The sequence below is a fragment of the Phocoena phocoena genome, chromosome 13 (assembly GCF_963924675.1).
Source record: "Phocoena phocoena chromosome 13, mPhoPho1.1, whole genome shotgun sequence".
Lineage (NCBI taxonomy): Eukaryota > Metazoa > Chordata > Mammalia > Artiodactyla > Phocoenidae > Phocoena > Phocoena phocoena.
The window spans coordinates 80,247,319-80,270,849 of NC_089231.1; the positions used below are offsets into that span (position 1 = coordinate 80,247,319).

The following is a 23,531-nucleotide window of genomic DNA, read 5'->3' on the forward strand; positions in this document are numbered from 1 at the left end:
TTCAGGAGGGTGATCTGAGCCCTCAGCCAGGCGAGGGTTATTAATAGCCAGGCCTTTGTGCCCCGCTAGGGGCGGGCAGGCTCTGGGGGGAAGGGAGCGGGAGGGAGGGCGGAGCTGAGCCCAGCCGAGCTGGGGGAGGAGAGTCCGGAGAGGCTGGCAGAACTTGGCCGCGAAGGCCCCTCCCAGCCCCCCGGGAGCCCAGCTGTCCCCTCCGCAGATTCTCCGGGGCTGGTTCATCACCTCTGAATACTCCTGTGACGGGAGGTGCTTGCAGAAGCCGCCTCCAGCCCCAAGCAGGAATAAATAGGAGGCACCCAGCTCAGGAGGAGCGAGAAGTTTCTAGACCCGCGTTCCCGGTTTATTAAGCTCTCCGCTCCACTCAGCGGCCCTGGCTGACAGCCTGGACGGCCTGGGCGGACGGTGGCTGGCTCATCTCCGGTGAGGCTGTGTGGAGAGGGGTCCTTGAGAATTCTGCTGCAGCGGCCAAGGGTCGCCTTTGGTGGCTGGAGAGTCTTGCGGGGCTGGGCCTCTGTCCTTGGCAGTGGCATTTTCCGAAGCTGAAGAATAACCTTGGAAGGCCAGTGCACCCACATCACCTTGCTGTGTGACCTTGGGCAGGTGGCTCCCTCTCTCTGAGCCTCTGTTTCCCCTCCAGCTCAGCAGCCGCCATGGCTGATGGTCAGATGCCCTTCCCCTGCCATTACACGAGCCGCCGGCGCCGGGACCCCTTCCGGGACTCATCTCTGTCCTCCCGCCTGCTGGATGATGGCTTCGGCATGGACCCCTTCCCCGACGACTTGACTGCCCCTTGGCCCGACTGGGCCCTGCCTCGACTCTCCTCCGCCTGGCCGGGGACCCTGAGGTCGGGCATGGTGCCCCGGGGGCCCTCTGCTGTGGCCAGATTTGGGGTGCCTGCCGAGGGCAGGAGCCCGCCCCCCTTCCCCGGGGAGCCCTGGAAAGTGTGTGTCAATGTGCACAGCTTTAAGCCGGAGGAGCTGATGGTAAAGACCAAGGACGGATACGTGGAGGTGTCTGGTGAGTGGGGGGCAGGAAGGAGAGAAGCCGGGGAGGGGGTGTAGACCTCAGACCCGGAAGAGCCAAGAGAAGGCTCCTTTGGAGGGGACGCTGTGGCTGCATGACACAGGTGACTTCAGGGCTCAGGAATGCAGCCCATAAAAGTTCTCTTTACAGAAAAGCTCTCCTCTTGCAGCTCCTAGGGGGAATTTTAACCTGATTCAGCTGCTGGGGGCTTTGGGCGCTGCGTCAGTCAGCCAGCCAACAGGCAGGGGAATAGAAACCACGTTGCATGTCCTAAGAGAGAGAATTTAATATAAAGAATAAGTTTAACAGACATAGGAATAAAAAGCCAAAGAAGAAGTGGGGTTCACGTACCCAAGCATCACGACACAGTCCAGAAGGGGGTGTTTGATGCTGTGTAATGACAGTGTTAGTAACTAGCTCAGGTTTCAAGAGAAACACCTTCCCTTGTCCCAGATGAGGAAACTGAGGCATAATTGTCATTATAAGGCTGCGACGTGGTAACCCTGGTCGAGCGCTTACGGTCTCCCAGGCACCATGCTCAGAGCTTTACCCGTGGCATCTCAATGAACACAAGCAGAAGGGGCGGGGCCTGTCTCCTCTTTTTTACAGATGAGGAAACTGAGGCACAGAGAGGTTAAAGTAACCCACCCAAGATCACCAAGGATTCCAACCCCGGCTGTCTGGGAATTGGGAGGCCAGAAGCAAGTTGACAATTTGTTGAGCACCTACCAGGTGCCGAGGGCTACAGCTTTTATATTCCTGCTCTCAAATAATCTTCACTCCAGCCTTGAGAAGCAGAGGTGGCTAGTCCCATTTTGCAGCTGAGGAGGCTAAGGCCCAGGTGGGCACTCGTCCAAGGTCACGCCGTGAGTTAGCAGCAGGCAGAGTCTGGGCCTGCCCACATCCCAGCCTGGGAGAGGGAACGTTTTGGGGAAGAGGAAAGAGGAGATGGACGCTCAGTCCCTGCGAAGCAGGGCAGCAGGGGAAAAGCTTTCTGTCCCTTCCCTCCCAATTAATGTTCCATTAAAAAGCATGTTCCTGGCAGGCTCTACCTGCTGGAAAATCGATAAAAGCCATTGCAAACAGGCTGGGTAGGGACTAGCCCCAGCAGAGCAGTCTTCAGGGGGAGTTTCAAAGGCTCCCAGGGCAGAATTATAAACATCAGGGGCTCCGGAGGGTGTGGTGGGCCAGGCGGCATTCTGGGGCCTTATGTAGGTGGAGGGAGATGGCCAGGGTGCCAGACGCCTGAAACCATTTCTCTGGGCTTTGTTTTCTTATCTGGAAATTGGGGTTCAAATGGTTCCACGGCCTAAGGATTTTTGTCTTAGATGACGCATGTAAAGTGGGTACATAGTGCCTAAAACACAAGGGATCGGCATTGTTTTGATGTTACTAGAATATTAAGGCCCCAAAACATACATACATACATACATACGTGCATACATACATACATAAATGCTAGATGTTCTTTGAGACCCAGGTTCAAATCCCACCACCGCTGTTCAATCTCTGAATGGATATGGACAAGAAAGTCTTTTCACTGCTCTGAGCCTCGGCTTCCCCATCTGAAGAGTGGAGATCATAATAATATCCATCTTGCAAGGCTGTAGGGAAGATAAAGTACGTGCAGACAATCCATGATAATAAATGCAGAGTGTCTGTAAAATGGAGCTAATACTAGTGTCTGCCTGGCACTCTGCAAACAAGGTGATTATTATCACCGCTCCTCCTGTCTTTGTTTGAATTAGGGTTCCAGAGGCTTCCGCCCCAGGGTGGAGGGTGTCCCATGCCCTGTGGCCCCTTCAGGAGAACTCTGTCCAGCCTGGAGAGCTTTTTCCTCTCCATCCTCCTTTCTAGGTGGGGTCTGGCAGCTCCAGGCTGAGATCCCAGCTGAGTACCGTACTAACCCAGAGACTTCGAGTGGGTCACCTAGCCTCAGCTTCCACATCTGTAAAATGGGGTCCCTGGGGGCTTAAATAAGACAAAGACAGACAAAGCCTTTTCAGGTTGAAAATGCCTCACAGCTGTGCACTTAGCAACATCGGCTTGACAGAATCCAAATCCCCCAAGAATACATACAGAGATTTTTATAACAGGGATTTAAAAAATCAAATCGATTATCAGGGGCTCCGTTTGAACAGCAACTTCCAAGGGACGTGGGAAGTCAGATCAGTCTCCCATCCTACCTCACTTAATGACACACCCATTCTTCCTCAAGCTGTTTGTGCAGGGCACTGTGCTAAACGCAGCCAGATGTTGGTTCACTGGTTCCTCACATGGACTTCCAAGGAAATATGCGTAGGCTTGTTGCACCCATTTTACAGATGAGGAAACTGAGGCCCAGAGAGACTAAGTCACCCGAGATCACTTGCTTCTCCATGGCAAGGTCTGAAATTCAAAGCCAGGCCTGCTTAGGTAGTTCCAAGTCAGGATGGCTGGATCTGCTTCTAATTGAGTGGCCTGGGACAAATCCTACGACCTCTTGGGCCTCAGCTTTACCCTTGGTCTTATGAGGAGTTGGACTAGATCAGTATTTGCCAAATGGTGTGTTTTAAGATATCACTGGGCATCTGATAAATGCAGGTCTCCTCACTGCAGGACTTATCAGAGCATTGAATTTGCTAATGGCGTTTATGAATCTCTGAGAGGTAGCCCTGTCTTATCTGACCACATATGAGTGTCTAGGCCTAGGGAACTGTTTGGAAAATGCTAGACTAGATGGTTTCCATCATGCCTCACATATACCCCTCCCCCACCCTGCAGCCACCAGCCAAGAAATGTTCTCTTCATGGGCCGCTGGCCCAGGCCCTGGCCGAGGAAGGGACTGGAAAGCCAGAGGCTTTATTCCACCCCCTCTCCTGAATCCCAGGGCCTCTGCCTCCCCCGGAAACAGCCCCTTCTTTCTTCAGCTGGGCCGGTGGCTTTATTCCACCCCCTCTCCTGAACCCCAGGGCCTCTGCCTCCCCTGGAAACAGCCCCTTCTTTCTTCAGCTGGGCCGGTGGCTTTCCCCGAAGTGCTGATGCTGCTTCTCGGCACCTACATTTCTCGGTGGCTGTGAGGGACCTCTAGCTTCCCCTGGCCTCCAGATGGGTTCGTTTTATTGTTTTTTTCGTAATACTTGCTTTTTTGTTTACCAACATAAAATATTTCCATGGTAGAAAATGTAGACAGGAAAGCAAAATAAGAAATTAAAAATCAGTTGTAATCCTTAAGCTGCCCCAGTAAATAGATATCCAAATACCATGCAAATTAAGCTTCAGCAGGGGCCTCCTAGCAAAAACCCTCTTTCACCCAGCTTAACCCCCTCCCCCAAGCCCCCCTTTACGGAGCTGCCTTTGCTTAGAGATCCTCCCCCACAACCCCAGTACCCTATTTTCAGAGCATGGACAGAGAGGTTTAGCTTCTGTGGGTCAGTTTTTTCCCCCAGTATCAAAATAAACCACAAGCATTCACCTTCACATGGTATTTTTACAACTTTCAAAGCAATTCTGTGACTCATTGGCTCCTAGGAAGTTGTTGTCACCGCCATTGTAGAGAAGAAGAGAGATGTGCTGGGAAGTGTCAGAGCAGGGACTCCAATCCCCAACCCACATCCCTGCCTTGGAGTCTTTGCTCCAGCACTTCCAAGCTGTGTGACCTGGGGCACATCACTTAACCTCTCTGAACTTCCATTTCCTCATCCACAAAATGGTAATAATAAAAGTACCTGCTTTCTAAGGTTTTTGTGAAAAATGAACAGTTGATATCGGTAAGGTGCTTAGAACAGTGGCGGACACCAAGGAAGCGCTGCAATATAAGAGTTTGCTATTATTATTCTCACCATCACCATCATTATCATTTATTATTGCCAGGACAGCAAGCGTGCAAAAGGGCTGAGTCAGAGGCACTGGCCTGTCCCCAGGGGAAGCAGGTCTCCGGAGGCCCAGGCTTTGGGAAGGGGACCAGGGGACAGACAGTGTTCCTCTGGCCACAGGCCTGTATCAGAGCTGGTCAGCTGGTGGTCACGGACTTGGCAGGTCAGAATAAACTCTCTGAGCTTCAAGAGGCAGCACGTTGGCAGAATAGTATGTTCTGGTTAGCCAGACACTCCCGTTGAAAAATGAATTCCTGTAAATGTACCCCTTTCCGCCCAGCTGGTGGGAGACTACGTTAATGCAGCCTTTCCTAAGGGAAATTTACAACATATAGAGCAAGGCTTCGAAATTCTAGAACTTGGAATTTATCCTAGGAAGTCATGAGGCCAGGTGTGAAGACCTAGCTACAAGAATGTTCAGTACGGTGAGGTTCTTTCTGATGTCAGAAACACTCTCAGTGCCCCAAAGCCGGGGATTGGCTAAATGAACTTATATCTCCCCGCAGCCATTAAAAGTCAGGTTGGCAGTGAATATTCGCTATAATATGGAAAAATAATTATAACGCGTCAGTAAGAGAGAAAAACAATTTTCAGGTGTAACATACAGTATGATCTCATTTGATAAAATGGGTGATATACGTCTATACTATATAACATGTATGCATTTCTAAGTAACATAGAAAAGTCTGGAACGTATATAAAAATGTGGTTTCCTTGGGGTGATGGAATTATCGAGGGTTTTGATGTTTTTTTCTTTCTTTTCTACATTTTCAAACATACACATGCGTTATCTTGTAATCAGAAAAATGTTATTAATAAAGGAATAATGAATAATAAAAAGGTAATGAGTAATGTAATCACCTATAAATTATCAGCTTAAAATCTTGACTGCAGTAAGACACTATATTACACAAGGTTATTTACAGTCTAGTTCCAAAGCCCCTCAGAAGGATGTCCGCGGGTAAATGAGGGTTCTTGGCCCTGGAATGTGGCGCCGCAAATGAGGAATGAGTAATAATAGGAGCCTGATGGCTCTGCCAGGCGCTAATCCGATTTGTTTAAAGAGAAATTAGAGATACTCTCTCCATTTAAAAAAAAAAAAAGCGGCGATGGCCAACGGGCTCAGAATTTGTTACATAAATTGCAGACGACAGCCAGTTTGCGCCTAAGCTTTCTTGTAATTTCATATTTTTCCTTCCTAAGGAAAGAAAAAAAGCCCTCGCCTGCCAGCCTGGAGGAGGAGGGGTGGGTGGAATTTCACATCCATGGCGACTAATGTGTCACTTCTCAGGAAAGCCCCCTTAGGGTGTTGTTTTCTTCTAGCAGGTTGAAGCATTATTTCCAGGCAGTTCTTTCAGGACTCAGTACAGATAATGGGGCCCAAATAACTAACTGGAAGCTGGAACAGGCGGAGGGGCATCGGACCCCAGCCCTTGGCTTCGATTCCAAGACTTGGTTCTGAGACTGGGGCTGCCATGCACTTGCTGGGTGCCCTTAGACCCATCCCTGGGCCTCAGTTTTCACATCGGTAACTGAGGGAGAAAGAGGCCCATCCTCAGAGCTGGGAAAGGGCTCTGTGCATTTTAAAGCCAGCTGGGTGGCAAACTAGCCCCACCTTTTTCCTCTCACCCATTCTGGGATGTTGGCCTCAGGGGTCTCCTGGCTGGTTAGGAGAGAGGGGTGAGACGCAAGGCTTTGAAGATGCCATGCCACATCTTAGAAGACAGGAGATAGACTCTGTAATTTCCCAAGTCTAACGCATAATCATCTACAAACCACGGTCAAGGCCTCCGGACCTGCCTGTTGTCTTACTGCATCTTCACGGCAGCCTGGGAGGTGGTATCAAGTGGGTCCACTTAGCAGATGAGGGACCAGAGGCGCAGACAACCGGAGCCTCTAGACCAAGCCCCGAGCCACACAGCGAGGCCGGGGCAGGTTTTACATCTGAGCCTGAGTCCTGAATGATGCCCGAGGGACATAGCCGCTGACACATGGCTTTCTTCTCCCTTCCAGGTAAACATGAAGAGAAGCAGCAAGAAGGTGGCATTGTTTCCAAGAACTTCACAAAGAAAATCCAGTAAGTAACGTGGCAGTTGGATTTCAGGGTAGGATTGGAGTGGAAGTGGGGATGCCTGGGACCTGAGATCTGAGGTCTCTCCCTCTTGGGCATCTCTACTTCAAGATACACACCCCTGCCCCCAGGGCAGGGAATTGAACCCTTGCACCTAAAGGGGAGAAGGTATCACAGCAAACGTGCAATGTGTTCCCAGAAAGGGCGGCACGTAGGTTGTGCCAAGTCATCTGCTCAGTGCCCCGTGGGGTGGGATTAACAATCTCATTCTGTAGATGAAGAATCCGAGAATGGGAAAGGCGAAATGACTTGTCCACAATTCCATGAAAATTGGGGCACTCACCCACCCATGAGATATGATGCCCCAAATTCCCCAATAGAATCTTTCGAAGGCTGCTTGCTCTAAGTCTCCCATGGCCAGGAGAACGCGCGCCTTCCCTAGAGCGTGCACATGAATTAGGCTGGAAGGTGTCCTGCTGTCAATCACTACTCACCACCTAGAGGAGTCTTCAGGCTGAGAGATTGGGACAAAGGAAAGGCCAGTTTTGCTGAGGGGAGTGAGAAGGGCTGAGGCAGGGGGTGGGGTGGGGGGTGGGGGGGATTATACAAGCAGCAGAAAGACCAGCAGGCTGAGCCAATGAGTCAAAGCCACACCGAGGCCCCGATGGCAACAACTGTAGGCAGAAGAGACTCACCTTCCCCCTAATCAGCATCCTTCCACTGATGTGTACTTCTGGCTCCAAAGTCTTTTCCCAGTCCCATTTCACCTTTGCAGCAAAGGTATGCAGTGGGGAAAGGAGACATTACCCTCCTTGTATTATGGGGAAACAAAATCTCCCAGAAGTGAAAGGACATACCCAAGGGTGTTAAAATTAGCATCTAGAACAGCCCAAACAGACCTTTGAACTCTGAGTTCACCGTGTTCGTTCCTTGAGCAAGGAATGCCCTTTCCTCACCTGTGAAAAGGATGGATGCTGAAAAGGAAGTGAGATCACTGCACTGGGATGGGCACACAGCAGGTCCCCATAAGTGGTGGTTTGTTGTTACTATTATTGTTTTGTTACTGAATCTTAACTCCTCCCCTCGCCCTGGCAAAGATATCCTGTGTCTGGAGAGATTGCACAAACCGAATTCTGAGGCTGCTTTCAGCTTTAGGATTCTGTAGTCCTGTCTCTCCTGCCATGTGCCCATTCCTAACCCACCGGGTGCCTCTGGAGTACTTAAAAGGCTGCAGCCACTTCCTGATAAGGCAAACGCCAAACCGTTCTTCTCCGTGCTCCCTGGCTCGCCTGCCATCCCCAAGACCCACACCTTTCCCTAGTAACGCAGCCAGCTGGAACAAATGTTGCTGATGGGGGAGAGATGAGGGAGAGAGGGAGGGAGGGGGCTGATGTTTCTTTCTTTCTTTCTTTTTAATAAATAATTTATTTATTATTTTTGGTTGCGCGCGGGCTTTCTCTAGTTGTGGCGAGCAGGGGCTACTCTTTCGTTGTGGTGCGCGGGCTTCTCATCACGGTGGCTTCTCTTGTTGCGGAGCACGGGCTCTAGGCGCGCGGGCTTCAGTAGTTGTGGCTTGCAGTCTTCCATAGTTGCGGCCCCTGGGTTCTAGAGCGCAGGCTCAGTAGTTGTGGCGCACGGGCTTCGTTGCTCCACGGCATGTGGGATCTTCCCAGACCAGGGCTCGAACCCTTGTCCCCTGCATCGGCAGGCAGATTCTTAACCACTGCGCCACGAGGGAAGCCCTGATGTTTCTTTTAAGAGACTGAAAGAAGGTCTCAGGATGGAGTCACAGGCAGGGCAGAGCTGTGAAAGGGACTGAACCGGAAAGAAGTCAGCAAATTCATCATCTCTAAAAGACAGCCATTTCCATGGATCTCACCATCTCCAAGGCCTCCGGGGAAACAGCTTGCGGGGAGTTACTTGACCAGATAGAAGTGCCTAAGGCTGCTAGAGGCTCGGCAGCTGAGCTGGGCTGCTTGTTAGGACGCTGGACTGACACGGCCAGGAGCCCCCCAGAGGCTCTCCTTAGTCAACCAGTCATCCCAACACTGTCCCTGGACCCTGCAAGCCTCCCAACATTCCAGCGACTAAAGGGCCCCCAGGACCCTCCTCCATCACTTCAGCATGGATCCATCCATTCTGGTTGGTCCAGCTGCGCCAGTTGTTAAATATTTTTGAACCTCGCCTCTGCGTGTAGGGAGTCCCAGCTCCATGACTGAGTGGGTGACTTGCAGCAAAATGCTGAACTGCTCGGAACTTCTGTTCCTGTATCCCTCTTTCCCTCAGGATGGGGAACGAGAGGATGTGTACAGACTCAGTGCCCAGCCCATGGGAATTAAAATTATTAAAGATTCCACAAGGCTGGAATCACGCAAGAGCAGCTGGGACTCCTGGGACCTCCTGGCTCTGCCCAGACTCCAGACACCAAGCAGTGGGACTGGGGTCTGGGATGGCTTTAGCCCCATCTCAGAGGTCTCATTGCCTCTCCCAGGAAAAGCTCCAGTCACTAGAGGCCAGGGAAGCTCCTTCAGCCAGGCTGAGATTCTTCCTTGGAGATATCCTCCCAGACAGGATGCTCCAGCCGTTTGCCTCAGCCACGGCTAGGAATTCTTCTCAACACATCCTTCCCCATGTGAAAGACCCTGTTTTGACTGGATGAGGGAGAGAGGGAGAGGTCTTGGAATTTGCCAGTCAGGTTAGGTGCAGGGCAAAGCCTGGAGATGGGAGCTTTTCCACACCCAACTGGAGTGAGAGGCCAGGGGATGCCGAAAGTCATCAATGGAGGATGCCCAGAACCAAAGCAGACGTGAGTGTCTTTGCTCCACATCCTCCGTGGTGTCTATCTGATCTGCCATTTAGTGACCCCGGTGGTGTGGCAGGAGTCATGTTAAAAGATGTAGAGTTTTAATTTTGTCTCATCTTGAAAAGGATGCTATAACCATAAACAAGATGAAAAGACAACCCTCAGAATGGGAGAAAATATTTGCAAATGAAGCAACTGACAAAGGATTAATCTCCAAAGTTTACAAGCAGCTCATGCAGCTCAATATCAAAAAAAACAAACAACCCAATCCAAAAATGGGCAGAAGACCTAAATAGACATTTCTCCAAAGAAGATATACAGACTGCCAACAAACACATGAAAGGATTCCCAACATCACTAGTCATTAGAGAAATGCAAATCAAAACCACAATGAGGCATCACCTCACGCAGGTCAGAATGGCCATCATCAAAAAATCTATAAACGATAAATGCTGGAGAGGATGTGGAGAAAAGGGAACCCTCTTGCACTGTTGGTGGGAATGTAAATGGATACAGCCACTGTGGAGAACAGTATAGAGGTTCCTTCAAGAACTAAAAGTAGAACTACCATATGACCCAGCAATCCCACTACTGGACATATACCCTGTGAAAACCATAATTCAAAAAGAGTCATGTACCACAATGTTCACTGCAGCTCTGTTTACAATAGCCAGGACATGGACGCAACCTAAGTGTCCATTGACAGATGAATGGATAAAGAAGATGTGGCACATCTATACAATGGAATATCACTCAGCCATAAAAAGAAGTGAAATTGAGTTATTTGTAGTGAGGTGGATGGACCTAGAGTCTGTCATACAGAGTGAAGTAAGTCAGAAAGAGAAAAACAAATACCGTATGCTAACACATATATATGGAATCTAAGAAAAAAAAAAAGGTTCTGAAGAACCTAGGGACAGGACAGGAATAAAGACGCAGATGTAGAGAATGGACTTGAGGACACGGGGAGGGGGAAGGGTAAGCTGGGAAGAAGTGAGAGAGTGGCATGGACTTATGTACACTACCAAATGTAAAACAGATAGCTAGTGGGAAGCAGCCGCATAGCACAGGGAGATCAGCTCGGTGCTTTGTGACCACCTAGAGGGGTGGGATAGGGAGGGTGGGAGGGAGACGCAAGAGGGAGGAGATACGGGGATATATGTACATATGTAGCTGATTCACTTTGTTATAAAGCAGAAACTAACACACCACTGTAAAGCAATTATACTCCAGTAAAGATGTTTAAAAAAAAAAAGGATGCTATAGAGTAGGTATCATTAAGCTCACCTTGTGGATGAGAAAACTGAGGCTCAGAGGATGATGGGACTCAGCTAAGGTCACATAACCAATGATGAGCAGGTCTGGGACTTGAACACAGGTCTCTCCACCTTCCAAGCCCACGACCTTCCTGTTTGGTTAGGGGAAACCAAATGAGTGGTTCACGAACCATCTTCAACTAGTTTTTGCCTTCTGTGCTTACGTTCCCATACTATTATTTGCTCACGACTTTTTTTCTTTTCGATCAACTCGCTTTTGATAAGGTTCAATTCTCATCAGTCAAACGTTCACTGAAGAAGGCAATTGTAAAATAAATCCAAGGGAAGCAAAATGTGGTTAAATTCTAACCAGGCCGTGTTGCCTGCCTGAGGGTCTAAGTCATAGATTAGCTCTTTCTTTGTTAAAAGAGAGAAAATAGCAGGAGATAGAGGCCAAGGTGTTAAAGGCATGTTAACACAGAGCTGAGACTTTCCCTTAGATGTGAATGAAAGATCTGCAAGAGGGTTGAGGAGGAATAGCTCTCCCACCACGTGTTTCAATATAGAGGTCACCCGGTGAGAGCCCTTGAACAAGTCTCTCCCCATCTCGGGGCCTCAGTTTCCTCGTGTGTAACATGAGAGCATCATCCTGGACAGTCGAGATCCTTTCGGGCTCCGACAGTTCACGGGTCAGTGCTTCTGCTAAAATAGTCTCAGCTGTCAAGATGCTCACTTGTACAGCCAATGACTTCAATAACAATGTAGAAGGTGAGGCTGACTGAGCACTTCCTGTATGCCAGGCACTGTGCTAAGCCCTTTGCTTTCATCATCCTACAGAATTCTCACACCACCCTAAGAGATAGATGCTATTTTTAACCCCCTTTTCCTATAAGGAAACAAGTTCAGAGAGGCAGGATCACTAGCCCAAGGTCGCACAGTCAGGAAGAACCAGGATTTGGACTCACGTCTGCCCGCCTGCAAAGTCCATGCTTGTGGACCATGGCTGCCCTGTCATATTGTCCCAGGTGTTCTGTGGGTTGGCGTGCAAAGGGTTAAACGGAGTCAGCCCATCCCCAGCCCAGAGAGGGAGGTCCAAACTCTTGGCCTTGTCTCTACTTCAGAAGTTTGGCTTGGCAACTGCGCAAGTTCCCTTTCTCTTCCATCCTTATCCTTCCCTGCAGGCCCCTTGGTAATCTCCGTGGCTCACTTTGGCAGGAGTCTCCCTGGTAGAGGAAGTTCATGTGGCTACAGGTGGCTGTTCACAGCAAAAAACTCCCCAACCCCTCCAGGAACGGTCCTTCTGCCCATGACCAGAATGGGCTCACCTTACTTCCTGGGTCTTTCATCAAGACCCCTGCATTTACAATAGTCAGAGCCAGCCTGGACCGGTGATCTATGGGGATTGAACCTTCTGGCTTTCCCTACCGTGGACCTTTTTTCAAAAGTCTGGTGCCTGGGGAGACAGGGGAGCAACATGATAAGCTACTCTGAATTCGGAGACCGGGATTCCAATTCTGTTCCCCTCTGCTGCTTGCCGGCTGTGTGACCTTGGGCAAATCAGTTCACCTCTCTGATCTCAGTCTCCTCATCTATAAATTGGGGATAGTAGTGGAACTTGCCTGCTGGGATTATTATCAAAATAATAATCCCACCAGGCAATATCGAAAATATTTTCTTTCAAATGAAATGAGAATGTTTGGCTATATTAAAGATAATAAGTGAATCGTGTGTTTCTCCTAGGCTTCCTGCAGAGGTGGATCCTGTGACAGTATTCGCCTCGCTTTCCCCAGAAGGCCTGCTGATCATCGAAGCCCCCCAGATCCCCCCTTACTCACCATTTGGAGAGAGCAGTTTCAACAACGAGCTTCCCCAAGACAGCCAGGAAGTCACTTGTACCTGAGACCCCAGTCGTGGCCCTTCCTTGTTCCCTCCCCAACCCCTGGGCTTCTTTGATTCCAGGATACATTACTTTAGCTGAACTCGTAGATTTAGTGCGACTGAAATGTTGGGGGTCAGGGTGGATTGACCAGATTCCCTGGAGAGCGTAATAGTAGGTTTTTCCGCAAGATGGCGCAATTGGCAGGTCGTGTTCCGCTGCATTAGGCCAAGATGCTGGGAGTTTTTCTTTCTTTACCTTTTCTATCGTGATGAAAATGTTGCACATTCTACAGCTGCAAAACAAATAAAAGGGGACATAACATTTCACATTGTATCTTACCTTGCAGCCTATGCAAGAGTTGCTTTTCTCTGGGGACCTCCCCATCACCCAGGTTCCCATTCTGGGCTCCCAGTGTCCATGCCTGCCTCAGGGTTTGGTTGACGGAGCCCAGAAGCTCACCCCGCTGTGTTTCTGAAGACTTGGTTTACACAGGCTTATAGACAGGTCTTACATCCCCATATGGGATTTATCCAACAACCACATGAAAACAAACAGTGCCTTCTGCCCTCCACCCAGGCATTTATAGCATGTTCCCAAGCTGGCACTCCCCAAGGACTCTGGAAGCCCCTTAGTTTATTCTCTGGCTAAAAAGTCCCCCCTTTCTTGTGTCTCCTATGTCCAAGTCGGGATTTTTACAGAGGGGGCTGTCTCCAGGCAGCTCCACCAGGAACCAAGCAAAGGCCAGACTGCCTGTCAGGCAGACTCGTGGTACTGTGTATATGGGTGGGACATGTGTGTCTTTGTTATTTGAATTGTGCTGTTTAGGGGAAAATAACAGTAAATAATAATAATAATAAAGGAGCTTGTTCTTAGCTTCGTGTGTCATTTTGATGGGAACTAAATGTGGTACCACTTAGATATGCCACATCTATTAGGGATGCTTGTGGCAGCAAATAATAATGCCCAATGCATAGTGGCTTAAATGACGTAAATATCTGTCTAACTTTACAAGAAGTTTAGATATGAGTGATTTCGGAGTTACTTTTTCAGCTGTTATGCCACCAAGAACCCAGAGTCTTTCTACCATTTTCCTCTGCCGTCTCTGACAAGTCTACAAGTTCTGTCTTCATGTTTGCAAGATGGCTGCAGCAGCTCCAAGCATCTCAACCTTATATGACAATGTATAGGAAGAGAAGGCAAGGGTACGAAAGTCTTTTTGTCTGCATTTCTCTTGTATAGGTAACATCTTTCCCAGAAGCTCTCTCTCAGCAGATTTCTTTCTTTTATTTCATTGCCCAAAACTGGGTCACGTGTGTGTGCGGCAGCCAATCCCTGGCAAAGGGAAAGGAATGCCGTGTTGGCCTAAGATCAATACCGATTTGTCCTTTGAGGCCAGGAACATTGCTGCCTGAAAAAACAAGCTTCTGTTAGGAAGGAGAAAAGGGGCAATCAGCAATTCATGGATGCCCCACACTGATGCTGCCAGGAGCCCAGAACCCTTAAAGTAAGGTGGTGGGGAGCAGGGAGGCTACCAGAGTGCATCAGTTAGAACTGTTTCTGTGCTAAGTGCTGGGAAACCCCACTCGAACCGATTTAAGCAAAAAGGGGTGTTTATTGGACACAGCTGTGAAGTCCAGGTTAAACGCTGCTTTCAGGTCTCTAATGATGTTAATAGAACTGTTTGTCTCTTGGTCCTGCGGTGTCGGCTCCATCTCCAGTCTCCCTGTTGCCTTCCACGTCCCCTGCCCCTGTTCTTCTGTGTCCCCATGTCCTCTCAAGTAGTCACAAGACAGCTGCGATCACTACAGCCCCACATCCCCACATTCCAGTCCCCAGCGAGAAAAGCCACTCTTTTCTCTTCGCTTCTGCTGGGAGTCATTCTTATTGAACCAGCTTGGGTCACATGACCATCCCTGAGCTAAGCACAGCCCAGGAAATCAGTGCTTTGATTGGTAAGGCCTGGGTCACATGCTCCATCCCTGGAGCCAATCTCACTTAAGCTTCACGTTAGCCCAGGAAGTAGATGTCCAATTTTACGGTGAAGAAGCTGCGTCTCCGGGAAGTAGCTCAGGTAAGTCCCATGGTGATGGTAGAACTTGAACCTAGACGTTTGCTTCCGGAAGAGTTAATGAGTTGCTGAGCTTCTTTTTAAGAGCACCTCCAAACCCCGGAGTGACAGCAGGAGTCAGTGACTATTTCCTGAGCACCTACTTATTTTGATCACATGCTGGGAGCCAAGCATATAGCAAACAGCCACGATTCCTTCCCAGTGGAACTCCGAGCAGCAACAGGGGTAGGCAGATAATAGAAAGCCCGGCCCTCACCAAATCCTCACTGTGACACCGTGCTGAGTGCCTTGTATGTATTAATAGATTAAATCACCCTACAATTCTATGAGCGTTACCGAACCAAACTTGGGTCCCCTGGCCCACAGGCGGTAAAGCCAATCTACTGACGCCAGGTGTGGTGAAGGAAAGTGCAGCGTTTACTGCAGGGCACCAAGCATGAAGGCCAGGCAGCTAGGGTTCAAAATGCCTGAACTCCCTGACAGCTTTCAGGGAAAGGTTTTTTTGTGGGTTTTTTTGCGGTACGCGGGCCTCTCACTGCTGCGGCCTCTCCCGTTGCGGAGCACAGGCTCCGGACGCGCAGGCTCAGCGGCCATGGCTCACGGGCCCAGCCGCTCCACGGCACGTAGGATCCTCCCGGACCGGGGCACGAACCCGCGCCCCCTGCATCGGCAGGCGGACCCCCCAACCACTGCGCCACCAGGGAGGCCCCGGGGAAAGGTTTTTGAAGACAGAGTGAGGAAGAGGGTTGCCGGGTGTTTGGTCAGCTCTTGGACGTTCTTCTGATTGGTTGGTGGTGAGTTAATTGGGAGTCAGCGTCATCAACCTTCTGGTTCCAACAGGCTCGGCGAGGGCGGGGGGAAGTGTGCGTTTATTCTCAGCATGTAGTTAACGTCTTCCACCTGGGGCGGGGGGCGGGTTTCAGTATCTGCCGAACAGCTCAAAGGATTTGCCTCAGAATAGTATCTACAGCCCTTGAGAAGGAGCTAAAGGTCCTTGACTTTGTTTAAAGGCTAAACTATTATAATTTTGTCTGCTTGACCGTTTTCCTTTGTCTCAGTCTTTTCTCGCTTCTCTGATGAAATTTATTCTTTGGAACTCGGGGAACGCCTAGGAAGCTAAAGCTTTACTACGAACAAGAGGCAGGTGGAGGGCGGAGAGCGGGGGCGGTCTGTCCCCGTAAGGGTCCTGCTCGCTTACAGGAGGAAGGTTCGGTTCTTACCTCCATTTTACAGATAAGGAAACTGATGCATGCAAGGATTAGTGCATGGCCCCAAATCACCCACCTGCTAAACAACAGGCTTAGAGAGTCTGACTCTACTATTAACCTATTACCCAGTTCTGCCTTTCTGTCAGCAAAGCAGAACGTAAGGGTGTCTTAAGTGAGTCCGTCCACCTTGTGGGAAGAGAAGTGACCTTTCAAATCGGGGCATGGCAGGGGGTGGGGATAGGATTGGCTTATCAGAGGAGGGGTCACTCCACGGTTGTCAGGCTTGAGCACACGAGGCTGGGGTGGGGAGGTGCCTCACAGGCACAAGAAAACACAAGAGCCAAAGCGAAGGGTATGTCCCTTTTAAAACCTTTTGGTGGTTCCCTGTTGTTCAAAGGATTGAGTCCAAGCTTCTTTGCAAGACTTGCAAGGCATTATGGGATCTTCCCCCGGGTCACTGCTCTCCACCCTCCCATAACCCCCTCCCTTCGCCCTGCAGCCCCATCTGACTTCCCTTGGCTCCTCTAACCAGACAGGCCCTGTCTTGCTCCCAGAACTTTGAATACATTGCTCTCTCTCTCCAGGGCTTACTCCTCCAGCGTCTTCCTTGGCTAATCCTTTAGGATCTCAGCTCAGACTCCCAGCAAGCTGGCCAGAGCCCCTCATCATTACCCCCATCCCAGCTCAGCACATCCTGTAACAGCTTGGGCATTTGTGTAGCAGAATAAATAATAATAACAATCACAAACACCAAAACTCATTCCAACTGCTCTGCTTTTAAGGATGAAAGGAGAAATTCAAGTAAAGGGGAAAATCCCTACTTACTTGATATTTGTTCAACAAATATTTACTGGGCACATACGAGTGCAAGGCACCTTGCTGGGTGTCGTGTTACCCTTTCTTTTCACTTTGAGAGCCTGGTGAGGGAAAGAGAAAAGCAAAGCTTTCATTTCCACGTTCGTCAGTTCTGGGTCGCTGAATGGTGAGACCCTGAGTGTGTAGAACTGAGAGCCCACCCACTGAAAGTACATACGTATCGAATAGATGAATGAAGGAAGGAATGGTGAGTGTGGGTCTCCCTGAGAAATTAGGCCAAACACACGATCTCAGACCCCAGAAAGCCAGCTCATTTCAGTTCTGAGAGCTTCCAGCTTACAGACACAAGCCTTGTCATCAAAACGGATGACTCGGCCCCTCCCCAGAGATCTCCAACGAAATGACGGAGGAACATTGTTCCGGAGCCCTCACTTTGATGATGGTGCTGGGACAGGGACCGCCCAGAACTTGCTTCCACGCTCTGCTCCCTTGACCCAGCTCCCTGGAAAGTTTTATCCTCAGCCCATCCCCACCCCCTCCTAACTGCCTGCCAGCCAGTCACTGCTAATGGTGATATATGGAGATGACTTGATTTGACCTTGAAGGAAAGAAACAAATTAATGTGTCTTGAAATAAATTCCCGGAATCAGTGGCTGGCTTCTCCTCCACCCCCTCCACTTTGCACCTGCCGAGTTGTGCATCATAATGTGAAAATCAACACTGTTTCATCCAGGAGTGAACACCTGGAGCTGGCGGGGCGGAGGGCCGCTGGGAGGCCCCCTCCCACCCAGCGCCCTGGGCCCAGGAGTTGCCAGAAGGGGTGGGAGGCTCAAGGCTTATTGTGGGCTCTGCGCTCTGGTTGCTGAGAGCTGGCTGAGTCACCCTGTCTGCAGTGAGAGCAGCCCACCCGACCACCAGCTCCAAGTCCTGCAAGTACGAGCAGATGGGGGCTCCCTGGTGGCTCCCAAGGAAAAGGGAAGGGCAGCCGTGTGGAATGGCACTGCCATGGTCATTCTCCAAGGGGAACTGAGATGTGGGGAGGCAAGGAGACTGCAGGCCCCGCCCATACAATTCAGCCGCGGGATGTATATTTACTGAGTGCCTTTCTTCAGGCTCAGCACAGATTCAACTGTATGCCCAGGTACAATGGAGCCAGGTGTCCAAATACTGAAATACTTCAGTACCACTTGACAAATGGCACTGCCTCTAAGCTGCCCGCAGTGTCTCAGCCTTTATTAAGCATGTCTTTTTATTCTGGTGCTTTGACTACTGGGCGCCTTGCTGACCTTGGAGGGACTGCCCCTCACAGAGATAGCCTGCGAGCACCCCTCTCTTAGGAAGACCAATCCGGAGACCCCACCCCAACCCTTGTCACACTCTTTCCCTCTGAGCCACCGCCCACCTGCCCAGATCATTCAAGGTGAGGTACCAAACAACTAGGGACAGCCCCTGTGCCCCAGAGCTAACTGAAGTTATTTGAACTAGCCTATTCTAAGTCTGTTTCCGCCACCTCCCCTGTTCCTTCCCGTAAAGACCACAATAAAGGCTCTTGTCCACATTCTCTCTGCCTTCTGACCGAACATGGTGCTTCCCCGTGTGGCCCCCATGACGTGGCAAGCCCCCTCCTCTTGGCATCTGTGAATGTACTGAGCTATTTTTTCTATGGCACTCATCTCCCGATCTTTTAGCCATGCCATACCTGAATAATGATGAAATCTACATTTTAAAATCTAGACACCTTCCTCCCTCTACCTTCTCCCACTTTTTCTAGGAATCAACAGCTCCCTTTGGACCAGTGGCCATTCTGAATAGCCAGTGCCCTGGTCCTGCAAGTTGTTAAAGATTCTGAATACTGCCTCCTTTCCCCAGGCCCATTATGTATGAGGTACCATGCTGCGCCCTGGAGAAAAAGACAGACATGAGTCTCTGCACTTGAGGGTATAATGGGGATCTCGGGCCATACGTAAATAAGCAAAGAGAATAGCAGGGTCCAGGGCAGAACTAAGTGTGAGCCCTGAGGTCAGGGAGCAGCAAGGCTACTGGGGATCTGAACCGTGATCACAGCTCTGCGGCTCACCCTACATGTGACCTTGTCACTTGACCTCTGTGGGCAGGCATTTGTTTTCTTATCCACAGAAGTGGGTGATGTCAATGCAGGGCTGCTGTGGGGATTACACAAGTGTGTGCCAAGTGCTTGGCCCACAGGTACTAATGCAGAGTAAGTCCACAAGCACTGGGTGGTCTCAGCCCGAGCCCAGCCTGGAAGGCGGAACCTAGGGTCTGCCAGGGAGCCGTGGCAGGTTACTGAACCAGTGGCCTGAGTCTGCACCTGGAGCTGATGCTCTCCCAGCACCTGCCTCCTAATTCTCGAGGTCTCCATTAGGGACAAGAAGAGTGGGAATTAGGGGCATTGAGGGGATTTCAGTCTCCACTGTCAGAGGTCTAGAGGTAACCCTGATAACACGTCTCTATCATCTTAGTTGCCAGTCCCCACCCCCGCCACCCAAGAATGAACCTATTTTTGTTTTAGTTTTTATTTTATGTCGGAGTATAGTTGATTTACCGTGTTGTGTTAGTTTCAGGTGTACAGCAAAGTGATTCCGTTATACATATATCCATTCTTTTTCAGATTCTTTTCCCATATAGGTTATTACAGACTATTGAGTAGAGTTCCCTGTGCTATACGGTAGGTCCTTGTTGATTATCTATGTTATATATAGTTGTGTGTATCTGCTGATCCCAACCTCCTAATTTATCCCCCCCCATCTTTCCCCTTTAGTCACCATACGTTTGTTTTCGAAGTCTGTGAGTCTGTTTCTGTTTTGTAAGTAAGTTCATTTGTATCTTTCTTTTTAGATTCCACACGTAAGTAATATCACATGAGTTTTGTCTTTCTCTGTCTTACTTCACTTAGTTTGATAATCTCCACGTTCATCCATGTTGCTGTAAATGGCATTATTTCATTCTTTTTAACGGCTAATGTTCAATTGTATGTGTGCGCCACATCTTCTTTATCCAATCCTCTGTCGACGGACGTTAGGCCGCGTCTACGTCTTGGCTGTTGTATCGATAAACAGTGCTGCAACGAGTGTTGTGGTGCACGTAGCTTTTCGAATTATGATTTTCTCCAGATATGTGCCCAGGAGTAGGATTGCTAGATCACATGGTAGTTCTACTTTTAGCTTTTTAAGGAACTTCCGTATTGTTCTCCACAGTGGTTGTACCATGAACCTATTCTTTTTTAAAATGTGTTTATTTTTGGCTGTTTTGGGTCTTCGTTGCTGCGCGCGGGCTTTCTCTATTTGTGGTGAGCGGGGGCTACTCTTCGTTGCAGCGCACGGGCTTCTCACAGCAGTGGCTTCTCTTTGTTGCGGAGCACGGGCTCTAGGCACGCGGGCTCAGTAGTTGTGGCTCACGGGCTCTAGCGCACAGGCTCAGTAGTTGTGGCACGTAGGCTTAGTTGCTCCACGGCGTGTGGGATCTTCCTGGACCAGGGCTTGAACCCGTGTCCCCTGCGTTGGCAGGCGGATTCTTAACCACTGCGCCACCAGGGAAGTCCTGAACCTATTATTTTAAATCAGTAGAAACTTGTAGCTATAACTTTGGAATCTGAATGATGTATTTTTCTATGGAAGAGGAGGATGACTTTAGCCCCTTAGCCTTCAGCACAGTCCCCAGAACATAGGAAGGGTTCACAATATCAGCTATTACCATCACTGTTGTTTTTGTTGGTTATCCTACAAAACTACCATGGTGGAGAGGGTTAATTTTATTTTTTCATAGCATTTAAGTGCCTTTTTTTCTAATTTATTAATTTATTTTTGCTGTGTTGGGTCTTCGTTTCTGTGCAAGGGCTTTCTCTAGTTGCAGCAAGCGGGGGCTGCTCTTCATCGCGGTGCGCAGGCCTCTCGCTATCGCGGCCTCTCTTGTTGCGGAGCACAGGTTCCAGATGTGCAGGATCAGTAGTTGTGGCCCACAGGCCCAGTTGCTCTGCGGCATGTGGGATCCTCCCAGACCAGGGCTCGAACCCGTGTCCCCTGCGTTAGCAGGCAGATTCTCAACCACTGCGCCACCAGGGAAGCCCCGGAGAGGGTTAATTTTAAAAGAGAACATGGCGGAAGGGAGAGGCCCAGACAGCAGGCTGGCAGTAGACTGCAGCATTCTCCTCCCTGGAAGACTTGGAAATTGAGGAGAGACGCAGGTGGGCAATGCTGGTTGGCTAGCCTCACGCCTCCCTCCATCATGTCCCAAATGAAGGTGTCAGGATGCCCTCCCAGGCTGGAGCCCAGGCACCCAGTCTCCAGCATCCCTCAGTGGCTGAGGGGAAGGTCAGGTGGGGAAATGCTTAGCTCATGCTCTAGAAATCCTTCAAGGGATTCTGATGTTAATTGATCTCAGGTGGGGCCTGGGCACGGTTATTTTTATAAAGCTCCCCAAGGATTTCAATGTGCAACCAAGGTTAGGAACCACTGGAGAATTGGGGGCGGGGGGGGGGGGCACGGCTGTACAGGAGGAGCCCAGGTTGGACTCAGCCTGGGTTAGGTGAGAGTAGTTCCTGGGGGCTTCTAGGAAGAAATGTTGTCAAAGTTGAAAGGATGAGAGTTAATAATAATAACGTTATTAAATGTTTATTACCTGTAAGGCGCTGTCCATGCTCTGCACATCCATTTTTCCATTTAATCCGTAGCCAAACTACAGTGATGCGGAAATGTGCCCACGTTCCCACAGCTGGGAAGTGGCAGCATGGCTGAGCCAGTTTTAAACTCAGGCAGACTGGTTTCAGACCAGTGTTAGCTAGGCCGGGGGGCATGTGTGGTAGAAAGAAGGATTAAGGGTTTCTGGAAGAGGGAATCATGCCAGAAAAAAACAAAGCTCTTAATCCTCACTCAGAGCCTCAGTCCCTTCACCTATAAAATGGGGCTCATTTGTCGCTGCCCTGGATATCCCCCAGAGGGTGGCTGGGAAGATGAGTGAGTTTGTAAATCAAACAGGACCATTGCTAAGTTATTATCACCATCCCAGCAGCCCAGTAAAGCAGGAAGGGCAGAGGAGGGTCATGGACCACTTGTCTCGGACGTGTTGCCTAGTGACCTGATATCCTGGGACAGTGTCCATTTTCCTCTGCCTGTTTGTGCTCCATCAGAGCTGCGTGACAGCTGTGTGAATTTTGTTCTGATTCTGACAGTGAAAGCTTACAAAATCCACAGCAGACAGGATGACAGAGCTGACTGCCAATGGCTCCTCAGATCTAAGCCAGCAAAGACACAGTTGTCAGAAGACAGGGTCTCGCGGAAGTGCCAGAAATTGAGCATCTCTGGTGTGTCCAAGATTTCACACTAGGTCAGCAGTTCCTAAAGTGAGTTCCGTCAGAAGAAAAGGGAATGGGTTGGGTTCTGCAGTCAAATAGTTTTGGGAAGTCCTGGGTTAGACAATACTCAAACATTCTTCTTTAGCCTGGCGATGTGCATTGTGAACCTTTAAGAAGAAGGTTCGGCTGGTAGCTCTTGTTGCATCACAGATTAGCCTAAAATCAAGCAGCCTAAGACAATGAACATTTAATAGTTCACAGTTTCTGAGGTTCAGGAATTCCGCTAAGGCTGAGCTGGTCATTCTGATCTGGGGTCTCATGAGGTTGAATCGTGGTGGTGGCCAGGTCTGCCGTCATCTGAAGGTTTGACTGGAATGGAGGGTCTACTTTTCTTTTTCATATTAGAGTAGAGTTGATTTACAATGTTGTGTTAGTTTCAGCCAAGTGATTCAGTTTTATATATAGTAAGTCCCCTTCATAGGAACTTTCAAGTTGTGAACTTTCAAAGACGTGAACGTGTGTTCGCATGTCCAGTCACGTAAGTTCGTTCCCGTGTCTGGTGTGCATTGTCACGTGCGTGCATCCTCTACAAGTGATTGTGCTTTTGTTACTTTACTACACACAGTACTGTATAAAGTACAGTATCTTTATTTCAAGACCAGGATGTCTGGAAGCAAGTGTAAAAGCAGCGGTGATGTAGCTGGTATTACTGTACTTTTCAAGGTACTGTATTGTAAGATTAAAAAGGTTTTCTTTGTTTTTTATGTATTATTTGTGTGGAAGGTATTATAAACCTATTAGAGTACAGTACTGTATAGCCAATTGTGTTAGGCGGGTACCTAAGCTAACTTTGTCGGACTTAGAACAAATTGGACTTAGGCGCTCTCGGAACGGAACTCGTTTGTATGTAGGGGACTTACTGTGTGTGTATATGTACATACACACACACATATACCACGTGGGCCTCTCCGTAGAGCTGCTTGAGTGTCCTCATGGCATGGCAGCTGGCTTCCCTGGGAGCAAGCAATCCAGGAGAGAGCGTGAGACAAAAGCCCGATAGGTCTTTTGTGATCTATCTGTGAAAATGGCACGACAACGCTTCTGCCCTACACTGTCGAACAGTGCTGCCAGAGAGGGACCAAGTGGGTCAGAATTTGTTCTGACCTGAGGCAAGAGGTCTGGGCTTTAGAAGTCCAACATCGGCACTCATAGGCCAAGGTCTACCTT

The 23,531-nt window shown here is 49.5% G+C and overlaps 1 protein-coding gene across 1 annotated transcript; it reads left to right on the forward strand.

Moving 5' to 3' along the window:
- The first annotated feature begins 214 nt into the window (after positions 1-214).
- On the forward strand, positions 215-13,775 carry HSPB8 (heat shock protein family B (small) member 8). The gene is made up of 3 exons (XM_065890037.1): positions 215-1,035; positions 6,909-6,972; positions 12,766-13,775. The coding sequence occupies exons 1-3, from the start codon at positions 669-671 to the stop codon at positions 12,923-12,925; spliced, it is 591 nt and encodes a 196-aa protein (XP_065746109.1). The 5' UTR covers positions 215-668; the 3' UTR covers positions 12,926-13,775.
- The last annotated feature ends 9,756 nt before the right edge of the window (positions 13,776-23,531 follow it).

Bases quoted from the DNA above. Each gene is read 5' to 3' on its own strand.
- HSPB8 (XM_065890037.1), top strand. From the start codon at position 669: ATGGCTGATGGTCAGATGCCCTTCCCCTGCCATTACACGAGCCGCCGG. The intron at 1,036-6,908 runs GTGAGTGGGGGG...TCTCCCTTCCAG, and splicing joins CGGATACGTGGAGGTGTCTG to GTAAACATGAAGAGAAGCAG. The intron at 6,973-12,765 runs GTAAGTAACGTG...TGTTTCTCCTAG, and splicing joins AACTTCACAAAGAAAATCCA to GCTTCCTGCAGAGGTGGATC.